Source organism: Lepus europaeus, chromosome 18, assembly GCF_033115175.1.
Source record: "Lepus europaeus isolate LE1 chromosome 18, mLepTim1.pri, whole genome shotgun sequence".
NCBI classification, from domain to species: Eukaryota; Metazoa; Chordata; class Mammalia; order Lagomorpha; family Leporidae; genus Lepus; species Lepus europaeus.
Genome location: NC_084844.1, coordinates 30505737 through 30524246, shown reverse-complemented (window position 1 = coordinate 30524246; position 18510 = coordinate 30505737). Strand labels below are relative to the sequence as shown.

Genomic DNA, 18510 nt, shown 5'->3' with positions numbered 1-18510 from the left:
GTCTGTGGGCCGCTCATATGTAGTAGAATGTCCATTATAAGCAAGCTGCCAGCTGTGGCTAGAAAGCTTGTCTCCAGGCCAACTGGCATCTCCCCCATTAATAGCTTCTTGTGCTGCATGTGTGACCTTGTGGTTTTAAATCACACCTTCAGGGTGGTTGCAATCTTTCACCCAGAGCTAGCAGAGGGGGCTGAGCCCCTGAGACAGGCTGTCTCCAGAAGACACCCACTATCTCTATGAGCCCCAAGCCAATCAACACACAGTATGTAAAACCCCTGTCCAACTGGCACCCCTATATAATGACCCAGTGAAAAAGACAGTCATGTCTTAAAAACCCTGGGCACTCCACCCGGTCTCCTCTTAGACCAGATGCTTTTCTGTCAAATATGTTTCTGCCTCTTTGCTTATTTCTATACTGAGCTGAAGAAAAGAACTCAGGAAACTCACTCTGGCATCAGCCCTCCCCTCCACGACTAACAATGCTTATGTCCAGTAGTGAGAGGTTTTTCTGTTTTTTTTTTCCAGTTTTCATACCTGATGCTCATTATAGTGCATGACCTTTACTCAGATTCATGACTTTATAAAGAAAATTTTGCCAGTGGTCTCACTCCTCTTCCACTGAGTCTGTTGCTCTGAAAAAGGAGTGGCAATCGATGGGAATATTTTAGTCAGAAACTCCTAGCAATGCTGTGTAGTACCCACTCAGGGTCTAGATGTGTGCGACAGCAAAGAGTTAATTATGCTTTTCCTCCAAGTTTTACCAACATCATGACTGAGCCTCAGCTGCTTGCTTGATATTAAAGAGACATTCTCAGCATTAGCAGAGCTGGCCTCTGTTCTTGATTCCTGAAATAGAGGTACTTAACAAATACTTGTGGAAAGAACTGACTATCTGACATCTATTTGTATGCATAAGATGTTATTTCTCTACATTAAATTTTTGCATATAACGCTCTGCAAAAATGATGAATTGAGTAAAACCTCTGTGCTGGTTTCCCCAAGAATTTACTAATACTATAGATTGACAATCATTGTTAATATTGGACTCTGGTGAATAAGAACAGTGCCTCAGTGTTTTAAGTTCATTCCTGAGTAAATGAAATTTAAACATGTGTATTAAATAAATGTTGTAAATATTAATGCAGTTGTTAACTGATATTGATCAAATTATAAAACGTGGACATGTCATGGACTTTCACAAGGTACTAGGCGTTACCTAACTGGTGAATACAACACTTAAGGTGCCTGTCCTCAGGTTTTGCTCAAAACCGTTAGCCACTTGGGGCCCATCCTTGGGCAATTTTAGTATCTCTATGTTTTATATATGTTCAGCAAGGCCTCGCTCTTGTCTAAAATATCTCTGGGTTGGGAGAGCCCTTGAGGCTGTCAGTTAGACATAAACTTCTTTACTATTTTAAGCTTAATACTCATGAAACACATTTGAGTTGAGGGTGAGTATCCCACCCAAATTTTCCAGCTATCTTGAAAGATTGAAACATTACTTTGTAATTGTTTTCAGGGATTTTAGCACATGGTTTCTCACATGTTCTCAGAGTAGTTTAATAATGATAGATAAGACAAATCCATATTAGTAGAAATAATTTCACTGCATTTCAAGGTTTTCAGCTCTCAAAAAAAAAACAAACACAAAATAGGGAAAGAAAAAGTTAAGCAAAAATAATCCTTTTTATACAATGACAAAGAATGGTGGGGATTATAACAATGATGATAATAATGATAAATATTGAGTATCAGCAGGAATGAGCCACTTTATTTTTAATAACTAGCCACTTCAGTTACAATACCTTTGATTCACACAACACTATGGGTTGGTGATAGCTCCATCTTTATAGATGAAGAAAATGAGACTCAGCGAGTTTACAGACCTGCAAAGGGGCAAGCATATCATGCAGCAGAGCTAAAATTTGAACCCTGCAACAAACGGTGCATTCACTATGCTATTCTGCCTAGGAAAATGAAGCTATATTTTTGATAAAGATATCATTTAGAGCACAATTACTTTTTATGTAAAAACTAAAGGCAATTTTGCAAATGTCACTTTCTTTTATTCTGTAATACTTAGAGACAAATACGTCATCTTTTCCCATTTTATAAAGGAAGCAAAAGTGAGGTTGAGTAATTTATTTTAGGTTGTAAAAGATTTTGTCCAAGAAGCCTATTTTCTTACTCTGAATGTCCTCCCTGTTCTACTTTATCTTTCATTAGTGTTCAGGGATTATCATATAGCAACAAGAAAAACTAATAGCATTGTATGGCTCCATGAAGGAATCACTTCTAATAATTAAAAAAAAATTAGATTCAGTTTTTGATTCCATATCCTTAATTTTAAGATCATTACCTAGGTACACTTATTACTTCATCTGTGTGTACTGTTTTGTGAGTGGTTCAAAAGAGAGTTTTTATTTCTCACTGTAAGGTTTCCATGATGCTTACAGATTCTTTTTACTTTTAAAAGATGTTGTAGGCATTGCCGTTGTGGTGTACTGGATAAAGTTGCGCCAGAGTTGCTGGTATTCCATTTGGGTGCTAGTTCATGTCCCGGTTGCTCCATTTCCAACCCAGCTTCCTGCTAATGGCATGAGAAAAGCAGCAGAAGATGGCCTAACTGTTTGGGCCCTGCCACCCATATGGGAGACCTGGATGAAGCTCCTGGCTCCTGGTTTCTGCCTGGCCCAGCACTGGGATGAAAGATTTCTCTCTGTCTGTCTCTCCTCCCTGCCCCAGTAACTTTTAAAATAAATATTTTTTAAAGATTTATTTATCTGAGAGGCAGAGCTATAGACAGAGAAGGAAAGACAGAGAGAGAGGTTTTCCATCAACTGATTCACACTCCAAATAGCTTCCAAGGCCGGAGCTGGGCTGATTTGAAACCAGGAGCAAGAAGTCCCCTCTGGATCTCCCACTTGGGTGGAGGGGCCCTAGCACTCAGGCCATCTTCCCAGGCTACCAACAGGGAGCTGGATCTGAAGAGGAGCAATCGAGACATGAACTGGTGCCCATATGGGATACTGGAGTCGCAACTGGAAGCTTAACCCACTACACCACAGTGCCAGCTCCATTAATTTTTTTTTTTAAAAAGATGTTTTAAATTTTAGAAATAACAAATGCTCACCCTAAAAATATTAAATATAGAAATTTCCAATAAAAATCCAGATCATCCCCAATCTTACATCCTGAGAACACCAATGTTATTAATGGGTTAGATACCTTGTATATGATTGAAAATTATTAAAATTCCTAGAGCCAATACAATAAATTGCTTTATTCTGGATATTTGGAAGTCATGAACATTGGGCAAGATGAGATATGTTTTGCTCAGTGAATGTAATTAACACAAAAAAAGACCTCTAAAACACAATCTTAAATTAATAGACTGCTTTACATTTCGCAATGCACTTTCATACTAGGTCACTTAATCCCTGAGACAACCTTATGCAGACTATATCCTCACTTTAGAAACAGGAAGCTAATACTCACAGAAGTCATCTATTTACCAAATTCAAGATTCCACTGGTAATTAAAACATAGCACTATTTTATACACTTCAAAAAGAAAAAAGCTGCCAATTCAATTGTGACATAATGACTTAACTATACTCCTGTAAGACTTAAGGACTTATCAGGAATCCTGGAACCTGACGACTGAGTTAGGGTCTGGCATTGATTTTTCTTAGGTTGTGATTTAAGTAAATCATTTCAGTTCTCTGAGTCTTGGTCTTTCTCTATCTTTTAAACTAGAAATAATACTATTTATCTTACAGGTTTAGTATGCAAACACATTAATGTAAAATAGCACTTTTCAAACTATAGACTGATAAAATTTAGAAACTTTTATATCTGTACTACTATTTTTAAAGATATTATTTGAACTGCAATATTAACATTCTGTTGTTGAAGGGAGAAACTGTATTTCTGGATCTAAACTGAAGTATTTTATTATGGCACAGAGAGTTAAGCAGACACTTGGATCCATATCGTTGTGCTAGTTTGAGTCCTAGCTGCTCTGCTTCCAATCCAGCTTCCTCCTAATGTCTGGAAAAGCAGCAGATGATGGGCTAAAGTAGTTGGGCTCCTGCTACCCACGTGGGAGATTGCACTGAGTTCCTGGCTCCTGGCTTTTTGGCCTGGACCAGCCCTAGCTTTTATGGCCTTTTGGGGAGTGAACCAGTTGATGGAAGCTCGCGCTCGCGTGCGCTCTCCCTCTCTCTTTCTCTTTTCTCAACCTGCCTTTCAAATAAATAAGTAAATCTTTAAAAAAAAGTATGAAAACATTTACCATACACATTTCTACTCTGGAACTTTTTCTGAGATGAGATGTTAAAGTTTGTCCTTACGTGAACTCTGGAGAATACCTATTCCATGAACTCAAAAGAATGCAATTAGTTTGGATGAGGACATTTTTAGACCATTAGGGAAAATATTTCTTTCTGTCATTTACATTTTGCTTATCCAGTTATAGGACTGAAACATGAATTATACTTTAGGCATTCTATCATTATAGTCAGTTTTAATTAGGAAAGTAGCTAGAGTTTCATCTTGTGGAAGAGTGATAATTTACTATACTTCACCATCAATGCCTTCTGAAATCTTAGAAGCGTTCCTTGCATTTTTTTGGCCTTTATGTATGAAACTATTTCATGTGACAGTCTGTTCACGATGTTAGTTAGTACTGGGGTAAAGAGACTTTTCCTTAATTAAATCCTAGATATTGCATACCTTGCAATTGCCTTGCCTGCTTTTTCCCTGCCTTATGGGAGAAATTAAGCCTTGCTTTTCTGGCTGTGCTTTCATGCCTTAAGGCTATAGGTAGTGTGTGTGATTAAAGTATATATCTGAAACACCTTCCTGGAAAAGATCTTCTATGAAAACCCATAATACATGGTAGCATTGTTATTGATTCACACTTAGATATTTGTTTGTGGATATTAAACATTGGAAATATAGTAGCTTCCTGATTTTTATGAATGAAAAACTATTGTTCCTTTAAACAAATACAATAGTAGATTGTTGCTATTGATTGTATAGTATTAAATAACTGCAACACTTTAATTTCTCAGGAATTTCATTAATGAAAAAGCAAATGCACGACAGTTGATTAATGCACAGAGGAGCATTAGGGAAATGGTGTAGTTTAAGACCCAAGATGACCAAATAATTGTTCTTTGCTACTGACCTTTAGATGGCTCACTGATGCAATATGCATATGAATGTGAAATTTAAGCATTAATATGAATTTGATGTTTGCAAAAGGTTAGGCACACTGACATACTACTAATCTTTTTCTTTTTAAAAATAAATATTAATTTTTTTCTACTCCAAATCTAGCCCAAATTATCAATATTTCCTGCCTCAATCACTGTAATAGCTCTGGCCACCATGAGAGTCCAGTTTCAAACAACTACATACATAATACTTTGAAATGTGGGTCACCTCCTGTTTCCTTTTCTGATGAAAATCATCAATGGTTTCCTAAGATACTCATAAAATCCAAACTTCTCAATACAGTGTGTAAAGTCTAAGTGACCTATTTCCTGCAGCCCTGTCCTTATCCATGCTACTCTCCTGCTTGCTCATGTCTATCAGATATATAGACTTTTTTCTATTCCTCTAATATGTCAAATTTGCTCCAGTCTCAAAGCTTTTGTACTGGACCCTAAAAGCTCTTCCCATAGTTTCTTCTCCTGGCTGTCTGGGCTCCAATGTCACTTTTTCAAAAAGAGGACTTCTTTGTCCATCAATCTAAAGTAGAATGCCCACTTATTCATCTCACATTATCTGGTTTATTTTCTGTATAGTACTCATCACTGTCTGGGATTGTGTTATTTACTTTTTTGCTAAATTATCTCTGTCCACTATAATTTATCAAAGTTGTTGACAGTGAGGACTTTATTATATGTTTATATTGTTATTTAAATGTGTCTAGGTCAGGGTCTGGCCCCTTGTAGATAATGAACAGTTCTTCAGGGAATGAAGCAATGAATCTAAATGATTGTCTTAAGTAATATATTTTTCTCTTCACATTTTTTTCTGAAAGTAAAATTGTACTAAGAAGGAAATTAGTTATTTTCCTTGAAATTAATAATAATTCTTCCACGGAAAACAAGATCAAAGCAGCCAAGATTAAATTTGATGTACTTTCTAAACGTAACCTTACAGCAGTGACCTACTTTCAATTTGCAACAACACAAGAGAATCTGTGAGGTTACCATTTCCTTGAATGGGAACATATTACCAATGTTCATTCTGATAAATATCATAAGAGAGTCCTACAAGAACAGGTCTACCTTTCAAAAATGGGTGAAATTGGAACATCTTTTCCAATTCCAGGAGAAGCAAGGTTGCCAAATAACATAATTACTTTGTGGTAGCAAATACCATAATGCATATTCTAAATAGTATCGCTGACTTTCATTAAAGAAACATGATGTTTCCCTTGATAAATTAATAAAAATATTATCTGAGGGAAGTGAGGAAAGCAATGATGAATTTGGGATCTAGAATAAGTAGAATGAGAAGACACCACACCAAGTCTGAGGCTTTAGTCTAAAGGAAGAAAAGGATCTTAAAGACAAATCACTAAGGCCTTTAAAATGTTGTAGTACTATTTTCCCCTTTTGTCCTCTGCTTAAATAACTTGTAGTTAGTTTCAGAATGTAAAAGGCAGTTATTACTGGCATTCTACTTTCAAAAGTTAAAATATTGCTAATTTCAGATAGGAACACCTGAACTGATGTAAAAGTCTTGCATGCACAAATATATAAAAGCAGATGGTCACTGCTTGGTTGGGGAAAAGGGTACTCTTTAATCAGTTATGTGGAAATTGCACAATTATTCCATCAGTTTGTAACAGCTGAACATCCATTTTTTGATATTTAAGAAATGCTGTAATAAAAACACAAGTATGCATTTATGTATATCTCATTTTATTTATAAAAAGTACAAATAGAGATTATTGACTGAAAATATATAACCACTAAATTTTTTTTTAACTTTCAAAAAAAATCTTTGAAATGGACATTTTAAAAGCTTTTGATATATTTTACAAGACTGATTCATCTTTAGGAAAAAAAGGGGGCTGGTTTGCGCTGTGGTATTGCAGGTAAAGCCACTGTCTGTGGCACCAGCATCCCATGTGAGTGTCAGTTCCAGTCTCGGCTGCTCCACTTCTGTTCTACCTCCCTGCAAAAAGTGCCTGGGGAAGCAGCAGAGAATGGCCCAAGCCCTTGGGCTTCTGCACCCAAGTGTGAGATCCAGAAGAAACTCCTGGCTTCAGATTGGCCTTGCTCTGGCTGTTGCAGCCATTTGGGGAGTGAATCACAAGATGGCAGATCTCTCTCTCTGTCTCTCCCTTTCTCTGTAACTCTGCCATTCAAATAAATAAATAAATCTTAAAAAAAAAAAAAAAAAAAAAGGACTGATTCCCAACCATGTTGTGCCAAGTTATAGTCCACCTGTAGTGGATAAGAATGTTTACATTCAACTTCAATTGTGGCAGGCCAAGGTGGCTCCTAAATTGGATGGATTTTTTTAAATACCTAATATATAAACAAATGAAGCTGAGAAAGTATATATCCTCTACAGAAAGGTCCTGGTCCCTTGCTTCCTTTATTCAGGTATTATTTAGGCCCCTGTGGGCATAGAAACTTTAGCTCCAAGTGCTCATGTTAATTCTGTGAATCTCTTATCATGATATTTTTATCCTGTTTCTGATGCAGGGAGATGTTTCTTTTCTGATTCTATCTTAAAACACACACACACTCATTTTTAAATGTCATTTCTGAGTGTAGAAGCAGAGTGGTAACATTTTAGCATGAAACCCCTTCTACCATCTTGATTCTAAAGCCTATTCTGAATCTTGACAACTGTACTTTCTTGCTTCAATACGGTGGGCCTTTTCATATTCATGCATTTGTATGTGGGTATATATATATATATATATATGCTTATAAGAGCTGCAATGAAATAAACATGCATGCTATACATTTCTATTTATAAAAACTCAAGATAAGTTTTTGGCCTTTGAAAGAATGCCCTAACATTCAACCAAGTTGTTTTTGGAATTATTGTCTCAAATTTCAGGTTGGAGGCTGGCCAATGTGTGCTCACATTGTATGTATAAGGGGCAACACAGCAGTCTGAACAGAGTGATGAGAGAGTTCGAAACACATGCTGCTGTGCAGAGCAACATGGCATTTGGTAAAGAAGCTGCTACACCTTCTCCTTTTACATTAAAGAATTTTGTTTGCCCCAGTGTGTGTTAGATCCAAAGTGTGTCTGTGCTTTCTAAAGGATCAGGCTGCAACTGGCCTTGTGCTTAACACAGAGCCTGTGGGAACACTGATGATTTCAACAAATGCCATAGACTCACCAAGATAAAAAAGGGTGAAAAGAGTCCATCTGCCTTTGACTTTGACTTTATTCATTACCTCTTCAAACTAGAACACACTCAGGATACGCTCCTTCCAGGGGTCCTGCCAGTTATTCCTGTGAGAGTCACTGTTGTTCAGCACAGGGAGTACCAAGTTGGCCCTTTAGGATTTCCTCCCATGTGGTTGTATTTGCTCTATATTGAAAAGTTTTTAGGGCTTATTTGTAACTTAGTGCTTTTGAAGATTTTTGCCCTATTTTTGTATTCTATTTAACATTTCCATAGAAACCTTGAAGGAAGGTAGTTAGCTGCCTGTGTCTATGGTTCCAACTTACCAAGAAGTCAATAAGGTCTCTTTTTATTAAAAACCTCCTATGGGATATCTGACCAGATTTGTTTCATTATAAATTTTTATAATAGAATTGTATCTTCCCACAGGGTTGCAGAATCATTTTATCATTCTACATGTCAATCAAAGATTTTAGTTCTGAACAAGTACTATTTAAAATAAACACCACACTAAGGAAAGCAACACAAACATCTCCAGGAGTCCCAGTGCTGACTGAATATGCACCATTTTCTAGTGCCTCACTGGAAACAATGTAGCAAACAGATCAAGTTTCCTCATAGTTACAGCAATAAACAACTGAAGGATAAGATGCTGATTCAATCAGCCAGCCACAGTTTCCTGTAATGGTTACATTCTAACTCAAAATAAATACTAACATTAGATGTTATATATTAAGCAAAACTCTAATCTACTATATTTAAGAAGTGTTTAGGTTGATAGACGTTTGAGGCAATAATAATTTAATGCTTGCCATAGAGAGAGTATAAATTTAAATTAACTACTTTAAATAATAAAAACATGGCCCTAGCAGCAGCCTCAGCAGCAAAATTCACATACAGAACATCTTATACTTTCAGGGGTTCTACTTTGGATGCATTTCATTAGTCCTCCTATCCTGGCCCTCAGAAATTATGATCTCCATGGCCGGCGCTGCGGCTCACTAGGCTAATCCTCCGCCTTGCGGCGCCGGCACACCGGGTTCTAGTCCCGGTCGGGGCACCGGATTCTATCCCGGTTGCCCCTCTTCCAGGCCAGCCCTCTGCTGTGGCCCGGGAGTGCAGTGGAGGATGGCCCAAGTGCTTGGGCCCTGCACCCCATGGGAGACCAGGAGAAGCACCTGGCTCCTGCCATCGGATTAACACGGTGCGCCGGTCGCAGCGCGCCAACCGCGGCGGCCATTGGAGGGTGAACCAATGGCAAAGGAAGACCTTTCTCTCTGTCTCTCTCTCTCTCTCTCACTGTCCACTCTGCCTGTCAAAAATAAAAAAAAAAAAAGAAATTATGATCTCCAATATTTTCTAAGAAGAAACAGACCCTGAGATTAAACAGCGAAATTAAATGGAGCACCTCTATACAACTCTAGAGATTCTGGAGAGTACAGTTTACATGGATCCAAACTGCTGCTGACTCTAGGGGGCTCCTGATTCATACAATTCTTCCCTTGGAGGTATGCTCACGAGGGTGGGATGGCCATGTCTGCAACGCTGTTGGAAGCATCCATGTTCCCTGTGACTCTAGGGGTTCTTAGTTGGGGTTCATAAACACTCCGAAAATTGATGTAAAATGTATGTAAGTGCGTATTTCTGGCACAATGTTTTTCAACAGACTTTACTATCCAGAACAGGTACAGAATTGTCCTCTAGATGCTCTTTAGAGCCTGGTTTTTTCTTTTCTTTTCTTTTCTTTTTTTTTTTTAGTTTAAAGGATGGATGCCACCCCAGTGTCTCTCCTTCAGAAGACCAGCACTGCGAGTGCAATCTTGTAGCCTTTTTTTTTTTTTTGGACAGGCAGAGTTAGACAGTGAGAGAGAGAGAGACACAGAGAAGGGTCTTCCTTCCGTTGGTTCACCCCCCAAGTGGCCACTACAGCCAGCGCACTGCGCCGATCCAAAGCCGGGAGCCAGGTGCTTCCTCCTGGTCTCCCACGCGGGTGCAGGGCCCAAGCACCTGGGCCATCCCCCACTGCACTCCGGGCCACAGCAGAGAGCTGGATTGGAAGAGGAGCAACCGGAACAGAATCCGGCACTCTGACCGGGACTAGAACCCGGGGTGCCTGCGCTGCAGACGGAGGATTAGCCTAGTGAGCCGCAGCGACGGCCGAGCCTGGTTTTAAGTTAGAAGACCCAGGCCGGCACCCCGGCTCACTAGGCTAATCCTCCGCCTGCGGTACCGGCACACCGGGTTCTAGTCTCGGTCAGGGTGCCGGATTCTGTCCCAGTTGCTCCTCTTCCAGTCCAGCTCTCTGCTGTGGCCCGGGAAGGCAGTGGAGGATGGCCCAGGTCCTTGGGCCCTGCACCCGCGTGGGAGACCAGGAGGAAGCACCTGGCTCCCGGCTTTGGATCGCCACAGAGTGCTGTCCGTAGTGGCCATTTGGGGGGTGAACCAATGGACGGAAGAGCTTTCTCTCTGTCTCTCTCTAACTCTGCCTGCCCGGAAAAAAAAAAAAAAAGTTAGAAGACCCAGAAAATCTTTTCTTTCAGATTTCTGAGGGAATTCCATTGTCTAAAATCCTAGAATATACTTACATCACAAAGAAAGTGGAGGATTGCCCAAGTTTCAGAGGGTATCTTGAAAAAATCAGATTGCCATAGCAAAGAAAATGAGGTGGGGCTTGCTGCTGAATTATCTACCTTAAGGTAGTAATTTTCTGTTTCCCATTACATATGTAGAAAAATCTACTGCTTATAGAACAAGAAATCTAAGCTGAGTTCGTCTTAGCCATCAAACTTCATCAAATGATCAAACGGTATATCATATAAAGTTATCAAAAAGTTCTGATAAAATATGCCAACATTAACAATTACATTTCTAAATAAGAGGACTATATAGGAACTAGTTGCTAGTTTTAAAGAGCAAAGCATGTGTATTCTTGCAATGGGTAAAAAAGTGCAGATGGAATTTTTCACTGTTGTTTCAAAGAAGTTCTGCTGAATTTCATGTATTTTCTTTGAATAATTATGTTTGACACATATAAAGGTTAATGTTAGCAAGATAATTAAAATTAATGATAGTAATGTCCACTGGGCTATGTCTATGCAGGTGTTTCCCTCTACTGTTCCACCCAACATAAAAATGCCTGATACATAAAATTCTAAATTGATACATAAATTAGTAGTACATTATTTTCATTCCTCCCCCAAACCATAGAATTTCTTCATGTAATGTGCTCTTGTGGGTTTCTGGCATAACGTGATTTTTTAAAAAAAGTATATTAGGTTTTACAAATTGTAAAGTATATACTTGGGGCCAGTGCCGTGGCACAGTGGGTTAACGCCCTGACCTGAAGTGCCCGCATCCCATATGGGTGCTGGTTCGAGACCTAGCTGCTCCACTTCCTGTCCAGCTTTCTGCTGTGGCCTGGAAAAGTGATAGAAGATGGCCCAAGTCCTTGGGCCCTTGTACCCATATGGGAGACCCGGAGGAAGCTCCTGGCTTTTGGCTTCAAATCGGTGCAGCTCTGGCCGTTGCGGCCAACTTGGGAGCAGACCATCGGATGGAAGATATCTCTTTCTCTCTCTCTGCCTCTCCTCTCTCTGCGTAACTCTTTCAAGTAAAATAAATAAAATAAAGTATATACTCATTATCTAAATTGAGCAGATTCTATTAAAGGCATGGTTTCCATCCTTCATAACATAGTTGTGAAATCAAACGCTACCCAAAGGCATAAGCATTTGGCTTAGTGATTAAGATGCCCTCATCCCACTATGGGAGTACCTGGGTCAGATTCCTAGCTCTGGCTTCTCACTTCATATTCCTGTCAATGCACAGCCTTGGCTGTAGCAGTGATGGCTCAAGATATTGGGTTCATGTCACACATGTGGGAGACTAATATTAAGTCCAGCTCCTATCTCTCTGGGCATTGGGGAAATGAATCAGCAGATGGGAGATTTCTCTCTCAAGTTAGTAGGAAGTAAGTAAGCAAATAAATATTCAAACAATTACCCAAAAGTCCTTGAATGTTCTATTAAGCCAAGCAGTTTCTTACTAGGACAGCATGCAAAACTTCTTATTTTGATATTTAACATAGAAGTTTACATCTATCTACCTATCTATCTATCTAGTCACCTATCTATATATATCTAGTCCTCAGCATGGGGAAAATTAAGAGTAGCAAACTAGAAAAGAGGAAAATTTGAGGCCAGCACAAATATAATGCCACATAAAGTCACATTACAAGAAGAGATAGACAAACAATTCAAAATACTACCCAAACAAAATTCAGCATATTATTCTACTAACATGCCACATATGAATGGATACTTAGGATGATACTGAGCCATCCCAACTTAATTAACTTGCATATAACACATACTGATGTGACAAATTGTATTCTCCAAAGATGACCAATACAATGAATTATGACTACATGTTCTTTAATGTTCTTTGCCACTTTCCCACTCATGAGAGGAGCTTAAGATCCTTCCTTTGAATCTGCACTGACAAATATAATATGGTAGAAGTCAAGTTATTTCACTCATGAGGTTGAGTCATAAAAAGTGATGCAGCCTCTGTCTTACTCACTGGAATACCTGTGCTGGAGCATCGAGGCTCCAAGTTAGAAGCTGAACTGTATCAGATGGCAAGGTGTTCCAGTTAATAGCCCATGCTGAGCTCCCAACTTGGAAGTCCAGCCTAGTAGTCAACAGAGGGTTGCAACCCCAGGAGACATCTGATGGCAACTACCCAAGGGTACCCTAATAAGAACTACCTTGGCCCAACCAACAGGACCATGAGAGACAATGCCAAACTGCTGTTTTAAGCCATAAGTTTTGGAGTGATTTGGAACAGCTAATTAAAAAGTTAGTGATACATACAGAGCTTAACAACATTTCACAACATGCACGTGAGTATGTGTTTTGTGCTACAAAGGAAATGTGCTAGGGGTAAGTGCTTTATACAGATTCTATTACTTAATTTTCACAATCACTTTTTTTGAGTTGATAATCTTATTTCAGAAACATGAAACTTAAAATTATTTTTTACAAGATCTTTTCAACAAACTTTTCTTTCACGGCAGCTTCTTGAATTATGTATTTAAGGTCTAACTTATTCTATGTAGCAACTCTATTTTATTTTAAAAATAAATTAAAGACTTTTTTGTTTACTCTTTGCAGTTCTTCCTACTCTTGCCCATTAATAAATGATTCTTGGTTGTTTGTTCATATTTATAAAAAAAAGGATAAATATCAGAGGTTCTTGGCAAGTACTATCACAAGCAGGGAGCATTTTTTGAAAACTGTCGAGTCATTATCTACTGTTCCAGTGTTTGGAGTATTCTGGGATTTAGGGGAAGAGTGCCAGGAAAGTTGAACATCCTATCATTATAGAATGTATTGGGAAGCCTGGTACAACAAGAATTGTCCTGTGTTCTATATGGTTTTTAAATGTCCTACCAGACAGTAGCATTGTTAAAAAAAAAATCTTTTTTTCCATATTTGAGTCTGGAACAAAGCTTCATATTCAGATAAACCCAAAATAATTTTTTCATAGTTTTAATATATATTAAAATTTCCAGTCTTACAACTATGGTGCAGACTGATGAAAGATTGTTCTTTAGTTTTTCAGAACTTTACTGGAAGTTGCTTATCATTTAGGACAGTCATATGACTGACAGCAATGTGTTCCTGCCATTTAAATTAACAATACAATATACCTGTATACATTTACATTCATAGATATCACATTGGTAACAAATGTTTGTGTAGGTGCAAGAACCTGATGACTGTATCTCCTAGTATGATAGCAACCAAGCATTCATCTATTGAAATACCAGCTATTTTTATTTTAAATCACTATCTTCTTATTTGTTATCTATAGTACATTTAAGATATATTTTTGATTTTTATAAATTATGGGTGTAGTTAGGAAAATTGCCTATAATTTTTATTGCAGAAAAATAAATGGCATATTGGAAGTAATTATAAAAAGAATTGAAATTCGGCTGGCAACGTGGCTCACTTGGCTAATCCTCCACCTGTGGTGCCGGCACTCCGGATTCTAGTCCCAGTTAGGGCGCCGGACTAGGTTGGTTGCTCCTCTTCCAGTCCAGCTCTCTGCTGTGGCCCGGGAAGGCAGTGGAGGATGGCCCAAGTGCTTGGGCCCTGCACCCGTGTGGGAGACCAGGAGGAAGCACCTGGCTCCTGCCTTCAGATTGGCGCAGCGCGCCAGCCGTAGTGGCCATTTTGGGGGTGAATCAACGGAAAAGGAAGACCTTTCTCTCTGTCTCTCTCTCTCTCACTGTCTAACTTGCCTGTCCAAAAAAAAAAAAAAGAATTGAAATTCATGAAGAGCCAAAAGTACTTCAGACATAGGAAAAAGGAAAGATGGAAATGTCTAATCATTTACGTTTTCCCTAAGGATCCCTATCTGCTGGGATGTTAGAAGTTACTCAGAGCATCGCTCTGCTTCTTTTTCTAGTCCAATGCTGACTCTAGGGGTATCTAAGCGACAGATATGTAGTTCCCTTAGAGAGGTGTTCTTTAGCCTTCGCTTAGGAGTAAATACCTGAGCCAGCAGCTCTAAAGGGTAGGGAACTGGATCAGCTATTCCACAACCCTTTAATTAATTACCCTGCTGACTGCCCCAGGTCCGTTCCTTGTCTTCCCTATGATCCCAGGACTTTTTCCCCTATGGTTCTACTTAATTCACTGTTTCAGCAGTCTCATCTTTCACCTCTATTGTGTTTTGGAGTCCTTTGTTCACTTTGGCTGTACCTTCAATTTTATTCTATCTGTTGTATAGTATCAAAAAAATTCCTTAATATTTATTCCACCCTTCCAGGTTTTCAGGACTGTAGACAAATTTTTATATTTATTTTCCCACTTGAAAGAGACTTTAGATGGAAGTAGAGGTAAAGACATGTCTCAATCAGTTGGAGGCCCTTTTGCATGCACACTCTAAAGTAAATGTTTTCTCCCTACAGTTGCTGTATTATCATCTTTATTAATTAGCTATCAATTTTAGTGTAAGTGAAATAAAACATTTAAGTTATACTATCAGACTTGACACTTTCTTATTGCTCAATGAATTGTCAAAAAAAAAAAAAAAAAAAAGTGAGGGGCCAGCGCTGTGGTTCAGCAGGTTAACTTCCTGGCCTGAAGTGCCGGCATCCCATATAGGCACTGGTTCAAGTTCCGGCTGCTCCACTTTTGATTCAGCTCTCTGCTATGGCCTGAGAGAGCAGTAGAGGATGGCCCAAGTCCTTGGGCTCCTGCACCCATGTGGGAGACCTGGAGGAAGCTACTGGATCCTGGCTTTGGATTGGTGCAGCTCCGGCCATTGTGGCCATCTGGGGAATGAACCAGCAGCTAGAAGACCTCCTTCTCTCTGTCTCTGTCTCTGCCTCTCCTCTCTCTGTGTAACTCTGACTTTCAAATAAATAAATCTTAAAGAAAAAAAGTGAAAAGAACTTACAGTCCATATCAAGTATGGCGCGGACAGATTTAACCAGTTCTTTACATTCAAGCAGGAGGGTTGCGGGCATGTTTCTCCCACTCCTTCCCAGTGGTGTCAGGGAAGTCTGAGAAGCGAACACAGCTCTTCGTTCACTGTGGGGGCAATAAAACAAAGGTTAACTTATTGTACAAGAAGTGCCATCTACTTTTGCTAAATCTGAATGTGTAGCACTCGTAAATTTGTATAAAATATTTATATTTCTAGGAACAATATATTCTAATATCCACAAATTAAGTCATTCACATAAAATATTTCTGTTTCCAATTCTTCATTATATAATAAATAGGCATATTTAAAAAGTTAGGTTTTTTTTTTAAGGATGAAGGAACAGAAGGATGGCCCACCATTTTAAATCATTTGTTGGGGTTATTTTGTGACTGCCTGTGTTTTGCTAACCCTTTATTTGGTTTTATGAAAATTCAAATTAAGCATATAAACATAAATTTATTCAACATTTACTACTATCTCTAGTATTAATAAATATAAATTCTCTCTGTATATTTGCTCCTGAAATTACCTCTTAAATACTTCCATTTGTTACCCCTAAATCTGAAAGAATTCAGAGCACTTGTATCACTTCGTAGAAATGCAAATATCACCTAAAATGATGCATTCCGATGTAATTAAAAATGTGATGCAAAGTTTTCACCCCCAAAAAACATTAAAACTTTTACTTGAAAAGATGTGATTTTAAACTGAGGATAACACCATCATTGTTGCTTAATAATCCATCTTCTTAAGCATGGTGCTATTCATTCATCAGGAAAAATTACAGCATCAATTTTCAAATTCAAATACATGGTTTTTAGTCTGTGTCAAATGTCCCTGGCCAGTATCCACACAGAAGATATGGCATAAAAAAAAAAAAAAAAGGAACCAGATATTACTAATGTTCAACTTTCTAAGACAAGGTAAAAAGTTTCTTTTTTATTTCTTTAAAGATTTATTTTATTTATTTGAAAGACAAAGTTGCAGAGAGGTAGAGACAAAGAGAGAGAGAGAGAGGTCTTTCATCTGCTGTTTCACTCCCCAAATGAGTCACTTCCCCAAATATATATATACATAAAACTGCTATGGCACAGTACCAGCCCTGGTAAAAAATTTCTTAATGTAACTTTTTAAGAAGTTTCTTTTTTTCTATGAAGCAGTTTAAGGCAAGGGTAGATTCTGGCTTTTAAGCAGTTATTTAAAATTTGATTTATAATATAAAAATCTTTGAATTATTAGTCAAAGTCAAAATAAGATTATGGGAATGAGGGTGGAGTTGGTGGACATACTTAATTCATACAAGGAAATATACTTACTGAGTAATTTAAGATTCTTACTGAAAACAAAATCTTGGAATTCATATAATTATAATATAGCAGCATGGATAATAATAAAGTCATATTTCTTCATTATAAGAAATAAAATATTACATTAAAATGGGTTTAAAAGTGAGCAACTAGGGAACAGTTGTCTAGCCTAATGGTTAAGATGGCTGCAACCCACACTGGTGTGTCTCAGTTAGATTCCTAGCTCTGACTCCTGACTCTAGCTGCCTGTCAATGCACATCCTGCCTGAACTACATTCCTGGTTCTTAGCTCTGGTACTTGTCCCAGCCCTGGCTGATGTGAGCATTTGGGATGGGGAAACAGGATGGGCACTCTATCTCCTGTTGCTGTTTAAGTCCCTAAAATGAAATAATTTTTTTTAAAGATTTATTTATTTATTTGAAAGTCAGAGTTACACAGAGAGAGGAGAGGCAGAGAGTTGCAGAGAGAGAGAGGGGTCTTCCATCACTCCCCAATTGGCCGCAACGGCCGGAGCTGCGCTGATCCGAAGCCAGGAGCCAGGAGCTTCTTCCAGGTCTCCCTCGTGGGTGCAGGGTCCGAGGACTTGGGCCATCCTCCACTGCTTTCCCAGGTCACAGCAGAGAGCTGGACCAGAAATAGAGCAGCTGGGACTAGAACCAGTGCCCATATGGGATGCCAGTGCTTCAGGCCATAGTGTTAACCTGCTGTGCCACAGCACCAGCCCCAATACTTTGGTTTTTAAAAAAGATTTATTTATTTATTTGAAGGGCAGAGTTAGAGAAGGGGATCAGAGAGAGGAGAGGAGAGAGAGAGGCAGAGAATCTTCCATCTGCTGGTTCACTCCCCTAATTGTTACGATGGCTGGAGTTGGGCCAGTCTGGAGTCAGGAGTCAGGAGTCAGGTGCAGGGGCCCAAGTACTTGGGCCATCCTCCATTGCTTTCCCAGGAACATTAGCAGGGAGCTGGATCAGAAGTGAAGCAGCCAGGACTTGAACCAGCACCCATATGGAATGCTGATGTCACAGGCAGTGGCTTTACCTGCTACACCACAACTCTGGTTCCAATAATAATTAGCTTTAAAATAAAAAAAGCAGAGTGGATCTAAGATAGCTGAATAGGGAGAAGCCACAATGACTTCAGCAACAGAGATACAAGACAAGCAAAGGAAGGGCCACATTCCCAAGGGACTGACAGAATTTGTAGTGGAGAAGTGACAGAATAAAATAGAGATTTCATAGGACAGTAAGGAAAGAGGACCTACATAGCTGCTGCAGCTGGCCACCCTACCAGTCAACCCTGCAT

At 38.9% G+C, this 18510-nt stretch overlaps 1 protein-coding gene across 1 annotated transcript in view; it reads right to left on the bottom strand.

Moving 5' to 3' along the window:
- STXBP4 (syntaxin binding protein 4) overlaps positions 1-18510 on the bottom strand; it is a 182063-nt gene that overhangs the window by 59891 nt on the left and 103662 nt on the right. The window contains exon 16 of the mRNA XM_062216363.1: positions 15871-16004. Within this exon, the coding sequence (XP_062072347.1) occupies positions 15871-16004 (134 nt within the window). The remainder of the gene's footprint in view (positions 1-15870; positions 16005-18510) is intronic.